Genomic DNA, 23,923 nt, shown 5'->3' on the forward strand with positions numbered 1-23,923 from the left:
TCTTCTGGCCAGCTGGGCAGGCTCCGCCTCCTCTGCGCTGGACGCAGCCTCCGGCCTGGGCCTCCCAAGATGCAGCGCGCGAGCGGGAGGTTTGGAGTCGTCGGACGCTTCGCCTGTTTGTGGCGTCGGGGACGTGGCGGCTGTGGTACTCGGGAACCCCACGCGCAGAGGTAGGGCCGGTGGCGGCTTGTCTCCTCAGGTGACTTTCGCCGAGGAGGTGGCGGGGCTGGGTTGGCTCCCCTGGTCCCTTCATTGCGGAAGAGCGGGAAGGAAGTGGGCGTCCTGGGGCCTGTGCCCATCATTCTGTGGAATAACTAGATTTCATACTATGTTCTGGGAATTTTTCGCTTGAACCTTTCTTTACCTCTGCAGCATCTTTCCCACTTGGAGTGTGAAATACTTAGCAATGAGTAGATATTTGAAATCTTTAAAAGTTATATGAAGTTAAAAAGATGTAAAGCGTCTTTCAGTTTATTAATTAAGATAGTTCACAGCTGGGGCGAATTTGCCTCCCAGGGGGCATTTGGCACTGCTTGGAGATATTTTTGGCTGTCACAACTGAAAAATTACAAAGTTGTAAGAAGAAAAGAACAATTCTCATATTCCCACGGTCCCTAGTCAACCACGATGGACGCTAGCATTTTTTTGTTCCAAACTTTTAAAATATATGTTTACTTTTTTTAATGAAGAGAAATACACACATTGTGTAAAAAGTATTTGAATACATCTTCGAAGTAATAACATTTCAGATATAGCTAAAGTTTCTCTCTGGCTCCACTCCCCTACCCTGATACCCTTCCTCTTCTCCAGAATAAACAGTCATTGGAATTTGGCAAGAATCTTTGCATTTTTTGTTTTGGACCAGGCTGCCTGGGTTTGAAACCTGGCTCTGTCGCTTACTATCTGTAGGCCTTAGAGAAGATCCTTAAACTCCATGCTTCAGTTTCCTCATGGAAATTGGTTAATAAGGGTATCATGAAAAATGAATAAGTTAGTGCAAAATGCTTAGAACACTGCCTGGCACAGAGAAAGCAGTCCGAGAATGTAGCCATTGAAGGTAAACAAAATATATAATGCTGTTTTATGTGTTTTGATTTTGATACATAATGTACTACAGTATACATTTTTCTGCAACTTATTTTTTTCACTCGATTTTTGAACTCTAGACACAATGTTATCTATCTAATTCATTCCTTTTAACTACAAGATGATATTCCATCTGTATTTATTCATTCCTCTATTGGTGGTCATCAAAGTTTTTACTTTTTATTTAATATTACAAATAACAGCACAGTGAACACTCTAGAGCAATGTCCTTGTGCGTTATTATGTAGGATTATTTCTCTGGGTTTGTATCTAGAAATGAAATTCCTGAATAGAAAAACAAAAAAAAAATTTTTAAACAAAATGAAATAAAAAAAAATCCTGGGTGTATGCATTTCCATTTATGCCAAATTGCCTTCCAAAAATCTCCCTTTAATTTAACTAAGTATTCATAATTATTTCCTATTGATGGCTCTGCCTCCAGTCTCACTTCACTCCCCCTGACACAGGATCTTTATTATTTAGAAGTACAATCTTGTGATTTCTATTTTTGAAATCTTTCAGTGGTCTATCATTGCTTAGAGAAAGAAGTGCTTAGTATAGCATAGAGAGCCTTTAATTTAATCTTTTTAAATTCTCTTAGTAGATCACCATTCCCCCACATTCTTCTACACTTCAGGTACCCTAAGCTTTTTTGGGAAAGGAAAAAGGGAGATTGATTCTGGGTAGGCCCCAGCAGATGACTTCTAGTTATATAGGTAGAAAAAGTTTTAACAGTGGACCCACTCTGTAGCCCAGTTAATTTACTTAGGTAAACAGTATCCTATATGTTGGAAAAATGACACCTATGAGTATTATGCTCATGAGATTATGTTTAATATTATTAGGTGAATTTTTTAGTTAGATATATTTTTAATTAAAAATTTTTTTTATTGGTGTGTAGTCAGTTACAATGAGTCAGTTTCTGGTGTACAGCATAATGTCCCAGTTATACATATATATACATACATTCCTGTAGTTAAGTGTCTTAATTCTACCTTTATTCCAAAGATAGAATTCCAAAGACACTGTCCATTGGTTGCAATCAATATGGTTTCTTAGAGAGTTTTTTAGATTTCATCTGCAGATGATATAGTGCTCTTTTAGGATTTTCCTGAACCAGACCTGTAGTTTATTTAGAGTTCTGAAATTTATAATGCCTAATGAATTTACTAGCATTTAATGGAACATTGTTTATTTGGTAGGAGGCTGTGAGAGAAGGTTGGATAAGGGTGATAATTTGTTGCCAAACTATTATATTTAGATTATCATGTATTGTTTTTCTAGTATACGCTCACGTCTTTTTTCATTTTATGTGTAAAATATAAAGTCAACTTTGATGTGTGGTAATAAAAAACAGGAAAAGCTCAAATTAACTACATATTATTTTATAAATAATCTGCATCGAAATCTCTCTCCCATCCCCCTCCAGCTCTGCAACAGAAGGTAAAACTGGTTTGAGTTACCTGTTACTTCAGCAGCCACTGTTGTAAGAGTACTAAGTAAAAAGTCAAATGACTAGTAGGCTGGAATGCTAAGTCTGGTGTCCCGATTTGATTAATCAGAGCTTGTTAATATTGGTTTAAGAACTTCTGAATTGAAACTTAGTTTCACTTGTTTCCAGATTATTTCTACCTGAAAAAAGAAAATTACCACTTACTTCACAGGCTTAAAGGTTTTTCTTACGAACATATGCTAAGAACTTTTACTTTTAAAATAGATGTTGCATCAGTATAAAATAAAACATATACACAGATATGAGAATTCAGTAAGCCTTGAGATTACAGAAAGTTTGAGGAAAAAATTTATACATTAAAATATTAATAACTTCTAATTTTGAACTCTGATGATGGTCCATTTAGAATAACTTATATTGAAAATGTGCATATTTTTACAATGGTATTTAAAAATAAAAAGCAGTGACCTTTCATATAACAATGTTTTTCAGTCTCTTTGAGTCTAAGTCCATGAGAATAAGTTTTCTTTTTGCCTAGAGCTCATGCTAAAAGTATGTTGAATTAAGATTATAATAGGCCTTTGAATTCCATGCCCTACTTTATAGCAGTGGTTTGCAACCTTTTATCTCTCCATCATTTATATGTTCAATGTACAATATTTAGTGTCTGTGTTTCCAGGTGGTAACTAGTTCATGGATCAGAGATCTGTTGGGGGCTGGTGGAGGGGGGCGTGGGTGCATGCAAATCTTTTGAATGAGGGGACAGTTACCTGATCAAGCTTGTGTTTTAGAACAATAACTGAGGTAGCATAAATAGATGGATATATTAGAGGGGAGAGAGACTAGAGTAAGGAAGGCTGATTAAAGGGCTTTTTACCACGATCTAAGTGAGAGATGAAAGCCTGAACTAGTGGCAATTGGGACAGAGAGTTGGGAGAAAGAAGTTTTTTTTTTTTTTACTTTTAGTTTTTTTTTTTTAGAAGGGGATAGGTAGTGAGGTTTTTATATATATACACACACATATATATGTGTGTTGTGTGTGTGTGTGTATATATATATATATATATATATATATATATTTTTTTTTTTTTTTTTAACAGAGGTACTGGGGATTGAGCCTGGGACCTCATGCATGCTAAGCATGCGCTCTACCACTGAGCTATACCCTCCCCCTGAAAGAAATTTCTAACATTAGGAACTTGGTGATAGCGTTAGAAGAGCAGCATGTAAGAGGCCTGATTTTCCTAACTCATAACTTTATCAAGGTGCAGCAGTACATACTCTAAAATTTAATAAGGGAGTGATTCTACTGATCTTTTAGCAATCAGATCCTCCTTAGTCCTGTCACACTTGGTGTGACATTGTGTTGATTACACATTAGTTGTGACATCTCGTGTTAAAATCCCAAAACCCTTTTCTGGACACAAGTTATTTTTGGTTGGTTTTAGTATTAAGAAATCTGAAAACCTTTTTAAGTGAGTAGGTAGTGAAAGACAATGAGTTCTTAGATCTTTACCTGAGGGTATGTAATTTTAATGCTAAGAAAAGAATATATCATTTAATGCTAAAAAGTGACAGTTTTTAGAAGTCTTCTAAGAGGTCTGAGATGTCTGTGGGAAATTTGAAATAAAGAAAATATTATTCATATGTTTTGATGTAATATAACCAATACGTTTATTTCCTTTAAAGTAAAAGGTCATTTTATGAGTGAAAGCCACACCTTTGATTTCCCTATCTTCTTTAGTGATGAAGTTGAAACTACGTTGGGATACCTGTTGTCCCAGATCTTTGCATGCATTGTCTACCAATATACTACTAAGCCAGTTGGCTTCTGTTGGTTCGTATTAGGATAGAGTATCTCCAGTTACTTCAGTCCTACTTCTTGAAATTCTCAAAAACAGGATCGTCAGTTTGATTAAAAAAAAAAAAACAAACAAATTCCATAGAGGAATATATTTATCTGTTGCTCCATAACAAATTACTCCCAAATTCAGCAGCGTAACAACAAACATTTATCATCTTCAAATTTCTGAGGACCGGGAATTTGGGAGCAGCTTAGCTGGGTGGTTCTGGCTCAGGAAGGCTGGACTGGAGCTGGAAGGTGTGATCCCAAGAAGGCCCACTCACATGGCTCTTGGCAAAAGGCCCCAGTCCCTTGCTGGCTGTTGGCAGGAACCCACAGTTCCTTGCCGTGTGTACATCTCCATGGGGCTGCCTGTGTGTCTTAATGATACAGTGGGTGGTTTTTTTTCCAGTGCAAGTGATCCAAGGAAGAAGTCAACGAGGAAGCCACCATACTCTGTGACCCAATCTTCTGCTGTAATCTCTTGGCTAGAAGTGAGTCGTAATGACCAGGCCTCACTCAGGGAGAGGAGAATTAAGTGCCACTTCTTGATGGAAGGAGTTTCAAAGAATTAGTGAGCGTATTTGAAACCTACAAGTGATGTATTTGGAGGTTAGACAATAAGGTACAGCGTCTCCCATTTCCACGTAGATGCTGAGTAATCTAGTCTGCTTTTAAGTAGAATTGCCTCTAACTCAAGTTATTTCAATAAAATGCAAGCTACATTAAGTTAAATTTATAGCTGATGGTTCAGTGATACTTTTCTCTAGTTGGACAATTGGTAGATTTTTATAATAAAAGAATAAACCCTAAGCCTTTTGAGTTTGCTTCTCATTCAAAAAAGAAAAACAGTATTTCTTACTTGTAAATAACCTAGTTTTCACTTGTTTCTGAAGTGGTTGAGTTTCCTGGTGTAAATGATCCACAAATAGGAGAAGAGAGAGAATATGAGGGTCACACATAGTGACGAGAGACCTTTTAGCCTTCACAAACTAAGTGCGTGCCTATTCTGAGGTTTCTACGGTTAGATGCTGTGTAAGCCTGAGCCGGCCGTGCCGCTGCTCTTGACGGTGATGGTCTGAGCCAGCCGGTATTAGCGCTTTGCGTGTGCCGGGTTCCACTTCAGGTGGGTTCTAGTAGTTAATTCCAGTACCTTGTAGGGCAGATACTGCTACTGCACCCCATGACAGAGATGTGAGTGTGAGGGGTTAAGTACCTTGCCGTAAAGCACACATCTAGTAAAAGGCAGGCCCGACATTCGGGAGGTGCTCTGAGCGTGCACAGTTCTCAGCACCTGCTAAGCAGTCAGTAACTGGTAAAGGGGTGACTCAGCGTATATAGCCACTGAGTAAAGCGAGAGCCACATCTTTTTCTTACATGTGGAGGGGGCGTTCCTTTGCTCTGTATTCTACTTAACTAATTCTCTCAAGTTGCCTTTCTCATAACCAGTGTTCAAAGGGAGCGCACACCAGGACAGTGTGCTGGTTCAGAGTGTAGACTCAGGAGTCAGAGGGCCCCTCTTCCAAATCTAGTGCCATTGCTGATTAGCTTTGTAACCTTGGAAATTCTTCTGATCCTAGTTTAAAATATGGTTTTTTCTTTTAAAAGATGGGATGGTAAGAATGCTCACTTTAAAAGAATAGCTGTGAGCATCAAATGAGATAATGCATGTTTTGTTCCTGGGATATAAGAAGCATGGATAATTGACAGCTATTATTTAATTCTTGTGTTCATTGTAATATTACTAATCCTCTGTTTTTGTTCCTATTTTGAATAAGGATAGTGACTTTCTTAAGATGTAAACCTGCTTTGTTTTTGCAAAGGAAGATTCGAGATTTATTTCTGTTATTCCTATGGAGATTTTTTAAAGCCATGTTACAGCAGCTCCTGTTTTTCTTTCTGGGGTTTCATTTTTGCCATAGAGTCTGTACGAACTCCTTTCTCAGGGAAGTGGAACCCACATGCCTGGGCTGTGGGACCATGTATTTGGAATCCTTGACTGGCTGAGTTGTCGTTGTAAAGGGGTTAAGGCTGAGAGGGGGACAGCCAGTTGGAGGCAACAGGTTAGAAAAGGGGAAAACCAGGTTAGGTCGGTAGATTTGACAGACAGAATTGGAACCTTTAAGCCAGAAAGAACATCTGCAATCACTTTTCGTAGAGCACCTCCAGCTTTTCATAGATGCCATTGATACAGTCACTTATCTTTCGTGGTATGGTTATTTGCATTCTTTGCAAATTGTGTTTTTTTAAGAGTTGTACAGAAATAATATTTGGGACACCGTTTGCGATAGTGTGACATTGTTAAGCTAGCATAAAAAGCTTAGGAATGTTAATACAAGTTTATCGTTACCTGTGTGATAGTTCTCCAACAAAAACACGTGTTTTCTCTTCCGCCCTGCCTATTTGATTGCAGTTTCTCTCATTTCATTTTTAGGTTTAAAAGCATCAACTGGAATCGATTGACATTCGAAAATTGGACCCATACAAATCAGACTTGACACTGTGGACTGGCTAGCAAACAAGCTATGTCGTTTAACGAACAGGAAAGGCTCTTATGCTACAACGGGGAAGTGCTTGTTTTTCGTTTGTCTGAAGGAAATTCTGTAGATAAAGGGCCTGCGAAAATATCCATGTTACATGTCAGAAGAATGGTATTTGACAGAGAAACAGGAGTATTTGTTCAGAAGTCCACTGGATTCTTCAGCATGAAAGAGGAATACTCTCACTTAAAAATGATGTGTTGCGATTGTGTTTCAGATTTCAGAACCGGAGTTAATCTACCTTATATCATGATACAGTGCAATAAAGAAAATAACATTTTCAAGTATTTCCTACTATTTCTTCACAGTACCAATAAATTTGAAAAGTGTTTGAGTTTTAGACTAGGCTATGAGTTGAAGGACAGCGTAAGGGTCCTTAATGGCCCTTTAGTTTTATGGAGACATGTCCATACATTCTTTTATATCTCTTCCCAAACTGGCAGAGTTATTACTGTGTCTATGAACTTTTCCTCTATTGAGTGGGCGGGGGAGATTGAAAATGTAGGCATGGTTTTATTAGGACCAAAGAGATGTTATTTATCTGAGGAAGGATGCACCCAAAAGCCTTCAACATCAGATTATGCAACTTGGAATACCCACTTTTGCGTATACTCCCTCGAAAGGGAAGAAGTAATAAGCGATACGTACATTATCCCTCCTGTTTATAGAAGTGTGATAACTTGCGTGCACGCCTGTGCAGCTGAGATTGTCAACAACCAATTAAGAATGTCTCTGATTGCCCTTACTCGAAAGAATCAACTGATTTCATTCCGAAATGGGATTCCTCAAGGTGTGTGCCAGCTTCCATTTGGAGATCCTTGTGCAGTTCACCTGATGGATTCAGGTGGAGACCTCCTTTTTGTCGTATCCTTTCGGTCCAATGATGCTTGTGCTGTTTGGGAAAAGAACTTTCAGGTATGGTACTGATTGTCATAATCGTTCAATTGGTGTAGTCTTAGACCTACTAAGCATCCCAGTGCTTCATAGGATTCGTCGTGGAGCCTTATTATCCAAATCGATTTTTAGTGCTGCGTTTAAAAGAAAATCATACGTTACATCATTCTTTTTTCTCAAAATTATCTGAATACTATTTGCTGAAGGTTTTGCCTTACCATTTTGAGTCATAAAACCCTTGAGTTTTTTTGAAATACATAAATATATAACTACAGTTATTATATATTTACTTGTCTTTTACTGTAACTATTTCTAATTTTTATTAGCGTGATGGTAGTTAGATGTGTATTTTTACTTAGAATAAGATGAGCCTTCCTAGAAAACTCAAATGAGTTTTTCAACTTTTTAAAAGTAGGTAATGATCTTTTTAAACTTAAAATGAAATCTAGAGGAATTCCTTGAAAACTGTCATTGTCCCTTTAGAGACAAATAATTGTTCTCTGGAGAAAAGTGATGTGTTAATTTTTCTAAAAACTGTTGCTTAGAAAATTTCATTACGTTGTATTTTGAAACTCAAGAGTTGTCCTTTAAGCAGGCATTCACATTTTATCTACATATAGTCGTATCTTTTAACGTAAGGTTTGGAAACTGCTTCAAAATAGTGACTGGTAATAAGCGTTCAGTAACACGTAAAAAGGTACAGAAAATGAAAAGGAAATTGGAAGACTAACTGAGCGTCTCCAATAATATTTCTCCAACCCTGATGTTTTGTTAATATTGCGTCCTCCTGGCTTAAGATGTCTGTCAGTACAATCAGTTATGTGATGTGAAGTGTTGATAATTCATGATCTTCCAAAAGTAGTTTTTTAGTACATTATACAACTTTTTAAGTTCTTGTATTACTTTGGGAAAAAAACAGATACTGCCTTACTTTGTGTGTGCCCTGGCCATTTAGCTCACTTAGAAGCTCAATTCAGATTTCTATCACTGTATTATCACCTTGATGTGGAATATTGATAAATGTTTTAGAAAGCTCAAAAGGCATTTTTTTATGTGAATTATGTTGGTGTGTGGAAATGTTAGGTTGAAATTGTGTTTTATCAGTCTTTGCCTTGTAAATTACCTTTATGTTACTAGGGATTATGTAACCATATTTGATCTCTATAACTCATAGAGGACTTAAATTCTCAAAAGGAAAATAATTTGAAAACTATCCTATTTTATTTAGCAAGTAATCTTTTAAAAAGCGCGTTACACTTTTACTTCAAGGTTTTTTGGGAAAGCAATATTTTCTGTCTTTTTCTCTTCCTTTCTTTTGAAGAAATGGCGGAGAGGGAAGCATCTCATACAGCCTGTAATCCTTATTGGGGTCAGGGTAATGGAAAGGACACACTTAACCTGGGTTTCAAATCCCAACTGAGCAACATGCTGCTGTTACCTTAAGGAATGAATTTACTTTTGGTGAACTCATTTTCTGTGTGTATGAAATTGGGGTCATCCTGCTGAGAAGGGAGAATTAAATAAAGTGACACTGTGAAGTGACTTGCCCAGCACCTGGCACACAGGAGAAGCTAAGTAAGCGGTAGCTATTATTGTATTGGACCAGGGCTAAGGCCATCATCAGTGAGTGGTGCCCATCCAAGGTCCCCTCTTCACCTGGATAAAGAACAGGAATTTTGTGCCTCATTCATTCAGTGGAATATAGTCCTCACTCACTTGAAATGGGTCCGCTGCTTGGACCCTGTAGAGCTCTGCCACTAACACATGCCCCAGAGCAGGAGACCATGTCACTCCCTGTAAATGGGCCTGTAGCTGGTGGCCTCCCTGCCTTGAAATTGTGTTCCAGGGTTCTTTCTCTACAGTGGACCACCGTCCTTTCCGTAAATTACTTACCTGAGTTTCTACTGACGTACACCTTAAGCTACCTCTTTGGGGATTCTATACTTCTAACTGTCCTCAGTGCCTGGTATTGAATGCTCTGGAATTGCACCCTGCTACCTACAAGTTAAGTGCTTCTGAATTGCCTTAGTAACCTTGCCACTCTGGGAGTTTTACAGCTCCTGCCCCTGACTTGGTGTTGCACTTATACACACGTACTTTAAAGACATTAGATACAGCTTAGGGTGAAATATTCAATTGCTTTAGAAACAGAAATAAAGGCTAAGAATCTACAAATAAAAGGGGAGAGGGAAATAACCATGTCAGAAAACCTGGATAAAGGGAAATAACTGCATTCGAGCAAATATACTGCATTTTTAGCAGTTAAGACAAAAAAATAAATACAGGAAGTTTACAGGTGAATGGAACACACTCTCAAGGGGAAAATTACTTCTAACATCGTGCAGTGAGAGGAATTTACTGTTTGTGGTACTTTAAGAGGTTTTGAATAATTAATAAAATGAATATGTTACTGACTAATAAAATGGTGCCTTTGAGCAGTTTTGCCCCAGAATGGGAGAAAACCACAGAAGCCCTCTTCCGTCGGGTTAGCTATGGACTCATCCCTCCATCCTTTAACGACGTCATTCCAAACAGGAGTGAAGGCAGCTAACAATAGTAGGCGAAATCCAAACAAGCACAGATTAGAATAAATAATGAAAATCAAGGTTAGTGGGTTCTCAGATCAGCCCTTCATCAAGGCCCTCCATGTAATGTTTAACCCAGTCATAGGACTTGAAACAGAGCTGAGTATAGAGAAACACACAATTAGCTTTTCTCTTAGGCTTTCGCTTTTGAGTAGAAGTTGTCTCTGCAAGTTTTGACAAGAATCTGTATAGCATGGATTTCAAAATCGAGATCATTGTCAGGTATATCTGAAATAGATACTGGTGTGTTGTAGATCGAAAGAGGCTCACATGTTCTAAATGTGTGATGTCTGAGACAGTCACTAGCCCCATACAGTTATGCAACATTTGAAATGTGTGTGGCTAGTCTGCTTTTGTTTTTTTATTGGAGTATAGTTGATTTACAATGTTGTGTTAATTTCTGGTGTACAGCATTGTAACTCAGTGTTTTATATATATATTCCCTTTCATATTCTTTTCATTATAGGCTACTACAAGATATTGAATATAGTTCCCTGTGCTATACAGTAGGACCTTGTTGTTTATTTTATATATAGTAGTTTTTATCTACAAATCCTAAACCGCCAATTTATCCTTCCCCACCCCCTTTCCCCTCTGGTGACCATAAGTGTGTGTAGCTAGTCTGAATTAGAATGTGCTAGCCATGTCAAATACACACCAGATTTCAAAGGCTTAGTAAAAGATGGGAGTGAAATATCTTATTAATTTTTGTTGGTTATATTGAATTGAAATGATGATGTTTTATATAGATTAACTAGCATAAAATCAGTTTCACCTTTTTTTTTTAATGCTACTAGAGAATCTTCTTATTATTGGCTACTGGAAATTTTAAAATTATATATGTGCCTTGCACTTGTGGCTCACCTCTAATTTCTTTTGGACAGTGCTATTCTAGAGCTATAGGTTGTGAGTGTGTGTGCGTGCCTCAGCGCACAGCTCTATGGTGTTTGTGTGCTGAGCACATTCCTACCAATGTTTCTTCGCATAGTTTATCATACTCCACAATACTCAGGGGTGAGTGGTGGGAGGAAGGGAGGATATGGGTTTACAAATAAGCTTTCTTCCTGCATAAGTCACTGCTTTGGAATTAACCTTATAGGGGAAAGTCTGGCATTTGATCACATAGACTTGAAGAGTCTCACATTTGTGCTTTAATGCAGGCCGCCGTCTATCATCTAGAGGATGATGTACCTGTGCTCCTAGGGGTCTGAGTGGGAGTTTCAGCTTTTCTGCCTGATGGAGAAAGGGTATCTGCCCCCCATGGTGTTAATTTTCTAGGGGACTAGTCTGGAAGCTTTCAGCTTTATGGACCTTTAAGAAGTTGTCTTCTGTTTAAAACGTGGGGTCTTGCGTTCTGGTATAAGCTTATCAAGTCATTCCATTAGGCTAGGACGGTTCTAGGTGCCCCACTGTTTTAAGATCGCTCCCCTGCTGTGCCCTTGATAATGGCTATGTTCTCTCCTATAAGAGTTTAGGGTATAAATTAATTTCCTATGGACCCTTAAAGGTTATTCTGCTTTAAGAGCTCTTAAAGTGTTTGCTAGTACCTTCTGACTATCTAAAGTAACTGAATACCTTGTGTAATTGGTTTGATCATAAACATACATCCACTAAGGATTATGGGAATGAGGGTCGTCCTTAAATTAACCCGTTAGAGAAAGAATCTTCACTAGAGCTAGTCATAAGAAGTGTTAGAATTTATAAGTTATAATAAAATTTTAATAAAGAAATCAGGAACATGACAATCCCTGGACAAATGTTGATAAAATATTAAATTTAATTACCTTGCTATTTATAAATTTATGATTCCTTATGTTTTCTGATCCCCCAATATCTGTATTTTATTTTAGTTTTTAGTGTTTGCAGTAACATTTTCATTACTTGTTTGTAAGATTGAAGATGACAAATTAGAACTACATGCAACAAAAGGATTTAGCTTATTTTACATCTGACTTTTTTTCTTCCTTTATTCCTTCTTTACCACTCTCTTTCAGGTTGCTGCTAAGTGGGAGAAAATTAGCTCAGTACTGATAGATGACTTTCTTGGAGTTGGAACTGAACAAGTACTGCTACTTTTCAGGGACTCCTTGAATTCAGATTGCCTGAGTTCTTTTAAAATAACGAACCTTGACAACTTAAACTATTCAGTAAGTTCCGTGTACTTTTTATACATTACTTTAAGAACATTTTAGAAAATTTGAGCACTTCAAAGCTTTTGACCTACCCTTTCAATATTTTTGATTTCATACTTAAAAGTAAACTTGTTGAACTTTGAAAATACATACATTGAATCTTCTAAATAATATGACTCTCCTTTCAACAAATGTTTTACAAATTGACTCCTTTTGATATAAATTTGGAACATAATATATCTGGTGTTCACTCAAGTGACAATAATACTGTAAATTATCTTTGCTTCCAAAAGGCACATTTTATACCAATAAACATAATATTGGATTAATTAAGGAATACAGTGAAGTGAAACTGCTTTATTAAAAAAAGTAACAGTTCATGATATTTTAAGATCTTGAGCATAAGGGAAATACTACCCTGTAAGTTTCATATCTATATAAAATATCTCTGAGCCTCAGGGCTTTTCTTGCGTTATTAAAATGAGTATAATTCTTATTTTCTCTAGTTACGGAATTTTATAAACACCTAGTAAGCTGATACTTTTTGAATCAGTATGCAAACTTTAGGTGGGTGGTAATAGTGGTAATAATAGTTTCTATTTTCCCATTTACAAGAAGATGATGGGGAAAATATGTATCTTTTATCTAACAGTGTATTGTGGCACACCGCCTTTTGGATAAACTTGTATTGTTTTTTGTATTATATTTTCTTAATCTTAAGAAATTTCAGTTTATTTCTAAATTTCAGTTATAATGTATTGTTTTATTTATTAGAGTGAAACTTTGGATTGCAATGAAGATGATTTACTTGATGACAAGCAAGCGAATTGTTATTTGGTGATTCCACCTCTGGAAAGAAGATTGAAAGTTAGTGTCTATGTTTGCTTTTTGCTTTTGCCTTTTTGGATTAGTGCTATTCTAAATGAAGGATTGAACATTTAAAGAGCTTAAAGTATAAACAACTCACTGATTGAGGGGGAAAGAAGTGGTACAGGTATCCCCCGCTTTTTGGAAGTTCGCTTTACGGCCACTTTGCTTTCTGCCACTTAGCTTTTACGAAAGATCTGCATTAGCACCTGTTCTTGCTAACTGAAAGAAACCGGAGGAGGAGTTTTGCTTTTAGGAAAAAAGGCAAAAAGTGATTTGCTTTGCAAGGAGCTGTTAGAGAGGCAGCGCGCATCCCGAGCAGCGAGAGTGGCCCCACCCAGCTCCTTCCTGGGAACTGCACTCAGCATCTCAGCATCCAGCCGCCATAGATTTGACCTGTGTCTGTGAGCATCTGTGCCTTATCTCCATTTATTCTGTGCATCCCTTAGCAAGAGTGTCCTAAGGTAATTGCTTTTTCGCTTTACATCATTTCATAATGGATTACAAAAGGTTTCATAGGCGTGTTCTACTTTCAGATGGTGGGGAAACTTGTATTTCAAAGGATCTATTAACTTTTCTGGTACCTCTGTAAAAACTATTATGACATTTCTTATAAATATACCATCTGAAAATGATTCCTTTTTGTAGTAAGATTGTATAAATTTAGTAAGCCTCATAAGATAGCATATAAGAAGCTGACTTTTGACTCCTAGTTTTTAGGATCAGTATACCATTACTCTTGTAAAGGAGCAGCAAATATGATGAATTGTGACATGTTCCAAAGATTAACAGTTTACTTTTAAGTTTTCCATGCAAAGCTCTCTTTTAAAGTTTTTGATTTTTTCCTAATGTATGAAGGTAATGAGCATTCCCTGTAAAATACTCAGACTGTGCAAAGAAATATTAAAAAGAAACTAATAATTACCTATGATTCCACTACTGAGATATAACCTGTTTTAACACTTTGCCTTACATATTCTTGTAGATGTTTTTAATGAATATATGCACGTTTACATGGAAATGTGATTATAAGATGCATGTTCTCATGTAACCTGCCTTTTTTCATTCATAAACATTTTGGCATATATTGAAAAGTTCAGAGAATAGTGCAGTGCTTATCTCTAGTCCCCGCATAGATTCAGCTGTTGTTACTTTTTAAAAAATTGTATTTGCTGTATCTGTTTGTGCTGTTATGTGTGTATGTGCATGTATATGTACATTTCTGCAGAACCGTTTGAAAGTTGTGAATATTGTAATACTTCACTCCTCAGTATTTTAGCAGGAGTCTCCTAAAAAATAGGGACATTCTCCTGTGTAACCCTGACACCATTATTGTACTTGGAAATTTAGTGTAATAATCTCTTAATCTTATTTACTATTCAGTCCATATTCAGATGGCTTCAATTGCCACAGAATGTTTTATATAGCTACCTTTTTAAGGATCCAATCAGAGTTTACACTTACACTTGATTATTATATGTTTCATTGTTTTTTTAATCTAGAATAATGCCTTCTCTCCCTTTTTAAAAAAGTGACGCTAATGGATTTGTCAGTTTCCTTGTGTTGTCATTCATCTTTTTCCTCTATCCCTGGCAAACGTTTTTTGTAAAGGGCCAAATAGTAAATATTTATGATTTGCAGGCCCTTTAGAAGGTTTTTTTGCAAGTATTTTAATATTAAAGTGAATTCACTAAATGCTTATTGAAGGCATAGTAGATGTGAATGTGAACATTAGGTAAATAAAACATCGTAATGGATATAGAACTATAACGGAGAAGGTTGATTACATTAAAACTGTGGTGCTCTGAACAAAGTAAAATAAATAAAAAATAAATTATGTAAAAAGAAATTGTAACATGTGACAAAGGATTAATTTTCTTAATATAAATATACATTCTAAAACAGTATTGTTGAATATGTAAAGTGGGCCGACCGCCTCAGAAGGGAACTTGTTATAACTATTAAAATATGAACTGCACGTATCTTTTTACTCTTGCAATTTCACTTCTAGAAATCTGTTCTAAGGATATATTCATACATGTAAGCAAAACTAATTTTACAGGAATGTTTATGTAGTATTTATAAATAAAATTCAGTCAAAATCTTAATTTCCATCATTAGGAGCATGGTAAATAAATTATGATATAAATGAGCCACAGAATAATATGCAGCTGTCAAAAAGAATAAGGCAACTCTTTATACTGATTTTTAAATGATGCTAAAACAATTAAATTTATGAAAGCATGACTTTCAGAAATTCCACTTCTGGTAATATGTCACTTAATGTATTTGAATCAACTCTCCTGATAAAAGCAACTTAAAATAAGAGTTGAAATAGGTTTCAAAAATCTTCAAAGCTTCAAAAAGCTGAGAATATAAGAATAAATTAGCAGGCCAAACCCTAAAGGCTGGAACCCAGAGAGAGAAGCACAACACGATGCTGCTCTTGCCCTAGGAGCATTTGTACTTAACCTGAAGCAGGAGTGCCCTAACCTGGCAGAAACTACATCGAGTCCTCTTTCAAAACACAGGTTTATCCTAGGCCTCTTCTAGATCTCAGAAGTAATTTTTTAAAGAAAATGAGCCACCCACAGAATAAGCACATAAAGAAACAAAGCATCATGATTAATTTTTCACACACAAAAAATAACCAAATATCATAAAACTAGAAGCACATTGAAATTAAAAGGAAAAACTCAACAGATGAGTTGAACAGTTGATTTAAAGAGATGTGAAACAAATAAACAAACCAGACTGTTAGAAAAATTATCCAGAAGGTAGCCCAGAGACAAAGAAGGAAAATACGAAAGGAACTGAGGGCAGGCCCGGAATAAGGGGTAGCGGAGTGTCCATTTTATTTCAAATATCCACATGTTACCACTAGCTCTCAGTGTGGATACAAACATTTCTAAGCATCGGAAGTCCTTTTAGAGCTGAACAAATCTACCCTCTCCCCAATTTTGCAAATACGGAAACAAATGGAGAGCCAGAAACGTTAGGTGACTTGCAGAGCTGAAACTAGAGTTCGGCTCACTGGTCTTTCCCCTGTGACGTTTATTCTCCAGCTGCTTGTTGGAGGGGATGAGGAGAAACTGGGACCCTGGAGAAACTCGGGCCTAGGTACAGGGATGTTCACAGCAGCATTGTTTGTAATACTCCCCAACTGGGCGTAACCCAGATGTGTAGCAATGGGATACTGGACAGGGCAACTGGTCGAGTGAGCTGATGGAATAATATAGAGCAATGAAACAAGTGAGCTGTAGCTACTCACGACAGATGGATGACTTGAAACCCAAGTCCATACAGAACAGTTCCATTCATGAAAGGCTAGGAAGCAACACGCACACACACAAACTGAACATATTCTTTAGAAGTTGATATAATGATGGTAACATTGTGAGGACAAGCAAGGAAGTCATCTTGAAAGGCCAGGGTAGCATTGCCTGCGGTGGGGACAATTTGGTGATTGGGGAGGACCCACATGCTGCTCCTGAGGGGCTGCTTTTTTGACTCGGATGTGGTTACATGGGTGTGGACTTCACTGTTCGTCTGTACGCTTGTTTTTTTTTTTTTTTTTTGTCTTGTGCATTCTTCTGCATGTATGCAAGAGATCACAGTAAGAATTAGAAAGCAAGTTTTGGTGACAGGCAGTGCAGTATGTGCCTATATTTGATTTGGGGTGGGTTTTATTTGTTTATGGGGAGGAGAATGAAAGCATTCCTTAACATATACATGGAAAAGTTCTGGAAAGGTAAATAATCTTATGGCTGTGCAAATGGGATTGAGGGTCTAGGAAGGGAAGGTGAGATGTCTTTTTATGTTGTTTAAATGGTTTATCATGGGCATATTTTCATAGTTTTATAACGAAACTTATAATAGCATAAAATATTGAAGTAGTCTAGTGACTCGGCGTTTATTCCTGGAGTTGAAGGAAGCAAGGAAGAGAGAACACGTAATTTCATGGCCTCGTTGTCAGTCTGTCCACAGCCCTGTCTTCCACTCCCTGCCCCTCCAGCAGCCTCAGGTTTGGCCCTCCTCCTCAGACAGGTCCATCTCCCATCCCCTCAGTCCTGAATCACTCAGCCAGTGAGTGATGGAGTGTGAATGATGTGGTGCCCACAGAACTAGGTCAGATGTGGTTTTAAAGTATTAGCTAGACGCTTTACATACCTTGTGCAACGAGGTAAGATTGAACTCAGTCTTCACTCTCCAACTGATAATTCATTGATAAAAAGAAAAAGAATGTACCTGCCTTAAAATGTAATTTAAAAGAAAGACAAAATACAGGATGCATTTTGTTTTTTCAGTCTCGAAAAACATGTTATATTAAAAGCTGAATTAATACTTAAACAGTCTCAGATATCCATGTGAAGTGAAATGGTTTCTAGTAGCTCAATGATGCAACTCTTTTTAAATTTTCAGGAGCAAAATATATTTCATGAATGTTTCATCCTTCGTACTGAAATTTGTTTACCTGCTACAATAAAAGGAGCCATTTGCCCTTTGCCCAGTTCAGAGCCAGTCCCCCCGCCACCCAGTGATTAAGAGTTGACCCCAGCCCTGAGTTTATTAGCACAAGATAAACTTGTGACAATTTTGGATCTGTTATGTGTTATCTTTAAAATTTTACTATAAAGGTTATATGAACAAAGGATTTCAAGGAGTATCAAATCAAAAGTGAGCATTTCTATTCATAATGGTACCTTCTGCTTTTTGAAGCAGAGTTATTTCAACAAGAAAATCAGTTTTCTTGTTGGGGCAGGAATGCTTGTAGGCCTTGACTTTTATTCATATTGATTAGAACTCATTCATATTCATATTGATTCATTACTTAACTCAGTAGGGAAACAGATGCAAATACATTGGCATTCTCTCAATTTGATCCATAAACTATTGTAATTATTTGCTGTTATTTTCCTTTGTAATTAGAGACTTAAAATTTATAATTAAAACAGTTTTGCTCTGAGAAGTAGTCTTTGCTTTTCTACAGAAAATGAATTAATAAGCAAGTTTGGAGAAAATACTTAGTGAATTAATGGTATATTGGGTTTCATTTGAAATTTATGTCTCTGGCGGTGATTCTTCTTTATCCTTTACAGGTTGGTTTCATTTCTATTCACGAATTTCAGCAGCATCTCTTGCTTAAGGAAAAAATTATTTCAAAATCTTACAAAGCTTTAATGAACCTGTTTCAAGGGAAAGATGATAGTGCGTCAAGTACAGACGAGGTAAAATGAATCATGTGACCATTTCATCATTTTATGAATTGGAAATCTACAAGATACTGAAGTGATATTTAAATTGGAATGTTGGAATATATTAGACAATCCTGCTCAATGGATCAAGAAGCAGAGTGGCAGGGATTATAATGGTGGGCTTCTATGACATTGAAAACTATTTGGTTAAGAAGCCAGTGTTTTACCAGTTTGCAATTATTCTTATTCTGTGGGATATTAAAATCTCAGTTATCAGTAACCTTGGGAAACAAGTCCTTTTTGTTTAAAAAGATTTAACTATTAAACTTTTTTATTTGTGTGGTTTAGATAGAAATTACTCATGGATGGATTACAGTTAATCCATGGACAACATGGGGGTGAGGGGTGCCAACCCTCCACTCAGTTGAAAATTCATGAATAACTTTATACTTAGCCCTCTGTATCTCCAGTTCCCCATCCGCAGATTCAACGAACTGTGGATCGTGTAGTACTGAAGTATTTACTCTTGAAAAAATCCACATATAAGTGGACCATACAGTTTAAAGTTGTGTTGTTCAAGGGGTGACTATGTTTTCTGACTTCTGAAACAGAATATGTTGAATATTATTTAACCTTGTTTTAATGGTGCCATAATTTCATCACTAATATAATAATTGTTCTTTTAGTCTCTTGCATGGTTCATTTCTAAGGATATTTATTACTCTAGTTACTAATGTCCCTAAGTTGCTGTGCTTTTTTAGTCCTTACATATGCTTTTTATAATTTTACTCTTGTTTTGTTTGGTGGTTGACCATCATAAGAGCCTCTTCAGGTACCTTGCAGTTCCTTATGCCAGTATGGTAATGTAGAAGTTAGCAAAAACTTCTTTGACTTCATAACAAACAGTATTTATGCCCATTAGTTCCATACAGAAAAAGACAGCATACCAAAATTCAAATAAATCAGGAAAAGCTGGACATAGAGAAATTTGATGTTGCATTTTATTCCCTCAAGTCACTGACTCTAAGATTTACCATTCTTGTAATAGTCTATGCCTTGTGTCTGTATTTCAGCCTTAGCAATATGAGGGTTTCACCCCAAAGTATGATTCCGTTAATGTAAGACAAGAGCACATCATGTTGCATTCCTGTATTACTGTTCTAATCTCCTGGGAAACGTCATGCAAGTCATTGTTGAAAGTCATTATTTAAAGTCTTCCCATTTCTCTTCCCTACTTGACCCCAGCGATTTTACCAGTATTAGAAAAGGGGAAGAAATGTTAGAACTTACTGCATTGAAACCACTCTGTGCAAGGCACCATTTTAGGCCCTTTACATTCTTAACTTTAAAAGCAATTCTGGCAGCTAATAAAAATTTCTGCAGGTTTTAGGTGGATAGTCGGCCTCAAATCTCACAGCTACTGGCAGAAGCATCAGATTCCTAGGAACTTGTTGAGTTCACTATAGTACAAGTACTCATATTTTTTTTCAGTAATTACCACATAAAGGAGGAGTATAGACAAATGGTTAATATAGATCATGGGCTCTGGAACCAATTGGCTTTGGTTCAGATCCCAGTTCTGCCTGTTGCTCACTGGGCGTCCGAGGGTGAGGTACTTAACCTCCCTGTGCCTCAGTTTTCCTTACCTGGAAAATGTAGAAAATAATACTACTGACCTAGGGCATTAGGGTTATTGAGATGGTTAAACAAATGGATATGTGAATGGCATTTAGAACAATGCCTGACATATAGTAAACATTTAATAAGTGTCGTGTATTATTAGTTATCACTATTTCTCCTATTTTCATTTGTATTATAAATCCATGTGTGTGGAAATGAATGAGTATGGCCTGGACTTAAAGAAAAAAATTTTAGCTGTAATTGATCAGCAGTCCAAAGATAGTTTAATCAATGTTATTCATACAAAAATTTACAGTTATTAAGTTTAGTTTAAGTCACTGACAAAGACTGGATTGTTTTCAGCATGCCTTGGGCACATATTGTCAGATTATTTCTCAAAGTGGACTTGACTTCAGGTTTCCATCCCCGCTGGCTCTGTGTTGGATACTCAGAGCCTTCTTTACAATCAGGTCGTGCTTCATGATCTGAGTCATAGTTAATTATATGTTTTATAAATTTTATTTTAGTGAATTATATATAATCTATTGTATATATTGTAGATGTTAATGTATTTTAAAATATGTCTGCCATAATGCCTAGCCTAAAGCTGCTTTACGTTATGTTTTTAGTCTTGCTACATTTGGCCGGTTTTTTTTTTTGTAATCAGTTATTTAAACATATTTTTCTATAAGGAATGTCTTGTTACTCTTTGTGGTAAAGAAGAAAATCCTGCCAATACCTTTGATGAAAAGTTATCAGGCAATTTTCAAGATCCAGAACAGCTAGTAGAGAAGATATGGTATCGTGTAATAGAAGATAGCTTGGTTGTTGGAGTGAAAACCACATCTTCTTTGAAGCTGTAAGTAAATTCTAACATGCTAACATCATCTTGATGCCCTGGAATAGCACTGGCCAACAGAAGTATAATGCATGCCCCATAAGTAACCTTCACTGTTCTGGTAGCCATATTAAATAGAAACAGAAACACATGAAATTAGTTTAAATAATATATCCAAGACAATATTATTGTTGATGGGTAAATGATATTCTGTATTAAAATGCAGATTTCATTCACATCATTTGGAGGAGTATAAAATACAATTTTTACTTTAGAGGTATTTCATTCTAAATGATTACCAAATTAACTCTTTTAAAAAATGAGTACTTTTTCCCATGTTTAAGAGGAAAAGAGAAAAATCTACCTCAAAAATAAAATACAAGCATTATTTTACCTTTCCTTTTTCTTACAAATTACTTTCCTAAAGTCCAGCATATTTACAGTGTTTTTGCTTTCCTGTTTCAAGAGAAGTGCTATTACAGGATCTTTAAAAATGTGTTTGGTTTTTACACTTAATTTTCTGATACACTATACATTTGAAATGATAATTCCTGGGAAAGGAGAGAATAAAAATTTTTTGTTGTGTTTGTATGACCTTTAATCATCTGTTTGATTTTAAAGAATGAGCTTGTAGACTAAACTGAGCTGTATTTTTTACAGGTCCTCAAGTCTTGTGACTTTATCGCTGTCAATGGATCAGGCCCATAACTCCAGCTTTCCGCTTATTAAGTGTCAAAATAGGGTGATCACGTTGAGTAGGAATTCTTCCCCAGTGCCATGTGAAATAGGATCAGAGGTAAAAAGAATCAAGATGAGTGTTGGTAGTGAGGAAGAGGAAGGGAAAGAGGAAAGTGTTGTTTGTGAACAACCCTTGGAGAAAGACTGTATACAAATGATTACTGCTGTAACATCTCTGTCACCACTTTTAGCGTTCAGTAATTTTTGTTGCATTGTGCTGCTACAAATTAAAGAGAGAGAGAATGGTAATTATTCTGAAGCTCGTTGCGTTCAGTGTGGCAGAATTTGTTTCAGTCTAGAAGATCTTTCAAGTGGGAAATACCTGCTGACGTTTCCAAAGAAGAAACTTCTAGGTAATTTTTGTAGGTCCTTTTTAATCATATACCTAATCGAATCAGAAAATTTTAAGAACTCCCTTGATGTGGTAATGGCCAGGGTTTGATGACAGTGCTTGTGACGTGTTTTTGTTGTAGAACACACGGAAGATCTCTTCGCACTTCTCGCTGCATTGCGCGAAACTTGTTTTCAAATCACATCACCCAGCTATGCTCTGACTTCAGTGAAGGTGTGGCTCTTAGAACACATGGAATGTGAAGTAATCAAAGAATTTCCAGAAATGTACTTTTGTAAAAGGCCAGGAAGTTTCTATGGGACACTTTTCAACTGGAGACAAAGAACACCATTTGAAGGGACTTTAATAGTCTATTCCAGGTAATGCACATCAAGCTGGAATTGGTCCAGGGAAGTGTGTGTGTATAGGGGGGTGGTCCAGCAGGGATCCCCGCAGTAGTGTTGTGTACCATTGTGGGACATGTCTAGGTCATCACCTGGTACAGCACGAGTGGACAGGTGGTCTCATTTAGGAGCTGAAGCTGTTTTAATTTTATGTTTGTTTTTGGCCTAATAATTATTTTAAGGGTTCCTCTCACCTCTCCCCAACAATGAAATTTTAAAAATACAGTTTTGATCTTACTACTCCGAGAAAATGTAATCAGGAAGCAACCTGATGAATATTAACTGAGTTGATTGAGCATATGTATATAGTTGTTCCTCTGTATCTACAGAGGATTGATTCCAGGATCCTGGTGGATGCCAAAATCCACAGATGCTCAAGCCCCTTCTATAAAATGGCATAGTACAGTCTGCCCTCCATATCTGTGGATTCCACATCTGCAGATTCACCCAAACATGGGGCCACCTGTACTTAGTTGCTACAGTCTGAATTGTATCAGTGCCCACATGCATGCATTATTGGTTCTGTTCATCACTGGAGGGTTTATAAATGAAGATTGATTGATTACTATGGTATGTTGTATATGACTGTTTTGTGCTCTTCTGAGTTTTCTAATAGTGTGTTTGATTTTTTCATTCCAGGAATCAAACAATTTTGTTCCAGTGCCTTCATAATCTCAGCAGAGTTCTACCTATAAACAGTTTCTTCAAAAATCTAAAATTAGGAAGTGAGGATTTCCTAATTGATCATTTGGCATTAGCTTTGGAGAAGGAATTGGTTACCCTTGGTTCTCTTTCTTCTGCCATAGTTAAGGTTGAAAGCAGCTCGGTGCAGAGGTGTGAAGCAAGCCAAGAAAAGAGTAGTGGTGATGTGGCTGCTTTATCAGAGGAAAGCATCCATCTCTACAGAAAAGAACTTCAGAGAGAAAAGAAGGAAACGTTGGGGATGAACCTAAAAGTGAGTGGTGCCCTTTATAGAGAAATAACTTTGAAATTAGCTGAGGTTCAGCTGAAATCAGACCTTGCTGCCCAGAAACTGACTGATGTATAATTACAATCTCAATTTGATTACGTTTTAGAATATTTTTCCCTGTCAGAAGGTTTTGGTTCTACTTGTTTTCATTTTACATTATATGCCTCCTCTGTAAAAATAAAGATTGAGGCTTACTGTAGAATATTTGGTTTTGAAGATGCACACAATAGCATGCCTTAGAGCAGCACTTCTCAACTGGACCTATTTTGCCTCCCAGAGGCTTATGGCTATGTCCAGGGATATTTTTGGTTGTCAGAAGTAGTGGAGGTGGGGAGGGCGGGAGAGGGGTGCTATTCCAATCTCGTGGGTGAGACAAGGATGCTGCCGAACTTCCTGCCCTGCACAGGACAGCTCTACAGCAAAGAAT

General features: G+C 36.8%; 1 protein-coding gene across 1 annotated transcript; it reads left to right on the plus strand.

Annotated features, from left to right (window-relative positions):
* Positions 1-23: 23 nt before the first annotated feature.
* LOC141574615 (Fanconi anemia group B protein-like) lies at positions 24-23,698 on the plus strand. The gene is made up of 9 exons (XM_074350044.1): positions 24-170; positions 6,817-7,837; positions 12,396-12,548; positions 13,308-13,400; positions 18,500-18,628; positions 20,908-21,074; positions 21,714-22,144; positions 22,265-22,502; positions 23,166-23,698. Exons 2-9 carry the CDS (start codon positions 6,908-6,910, stop codon positions 23,572-23,574), a joined length of 2,550 nt encoding a protein of 849 aa, XP_074206145.1. The 5' UTR covers positions 24-170; positions 6,817-6,907; the 3' UTR covers positions 23,575-23,698.
* Positions 23,699-23,923: the final 225 nt, after the last annotated feature.

Source organism: Camelus bactrianus, chromosome 22, assembly GCF_048773025.1.
Source record: "Camelus bactrianus isolate YW-2024 breed Bactrian camel chromosome 22, ASM4877302v1, whole genome shotgun sequence".
Classification (NCBI taxonomy): domain Eukaryota; kingdom Metazoa; phylum Chordata; class Mammalia; order Artiodactyla; family Camelidae; genus Camelus; species Camelus bactrianus.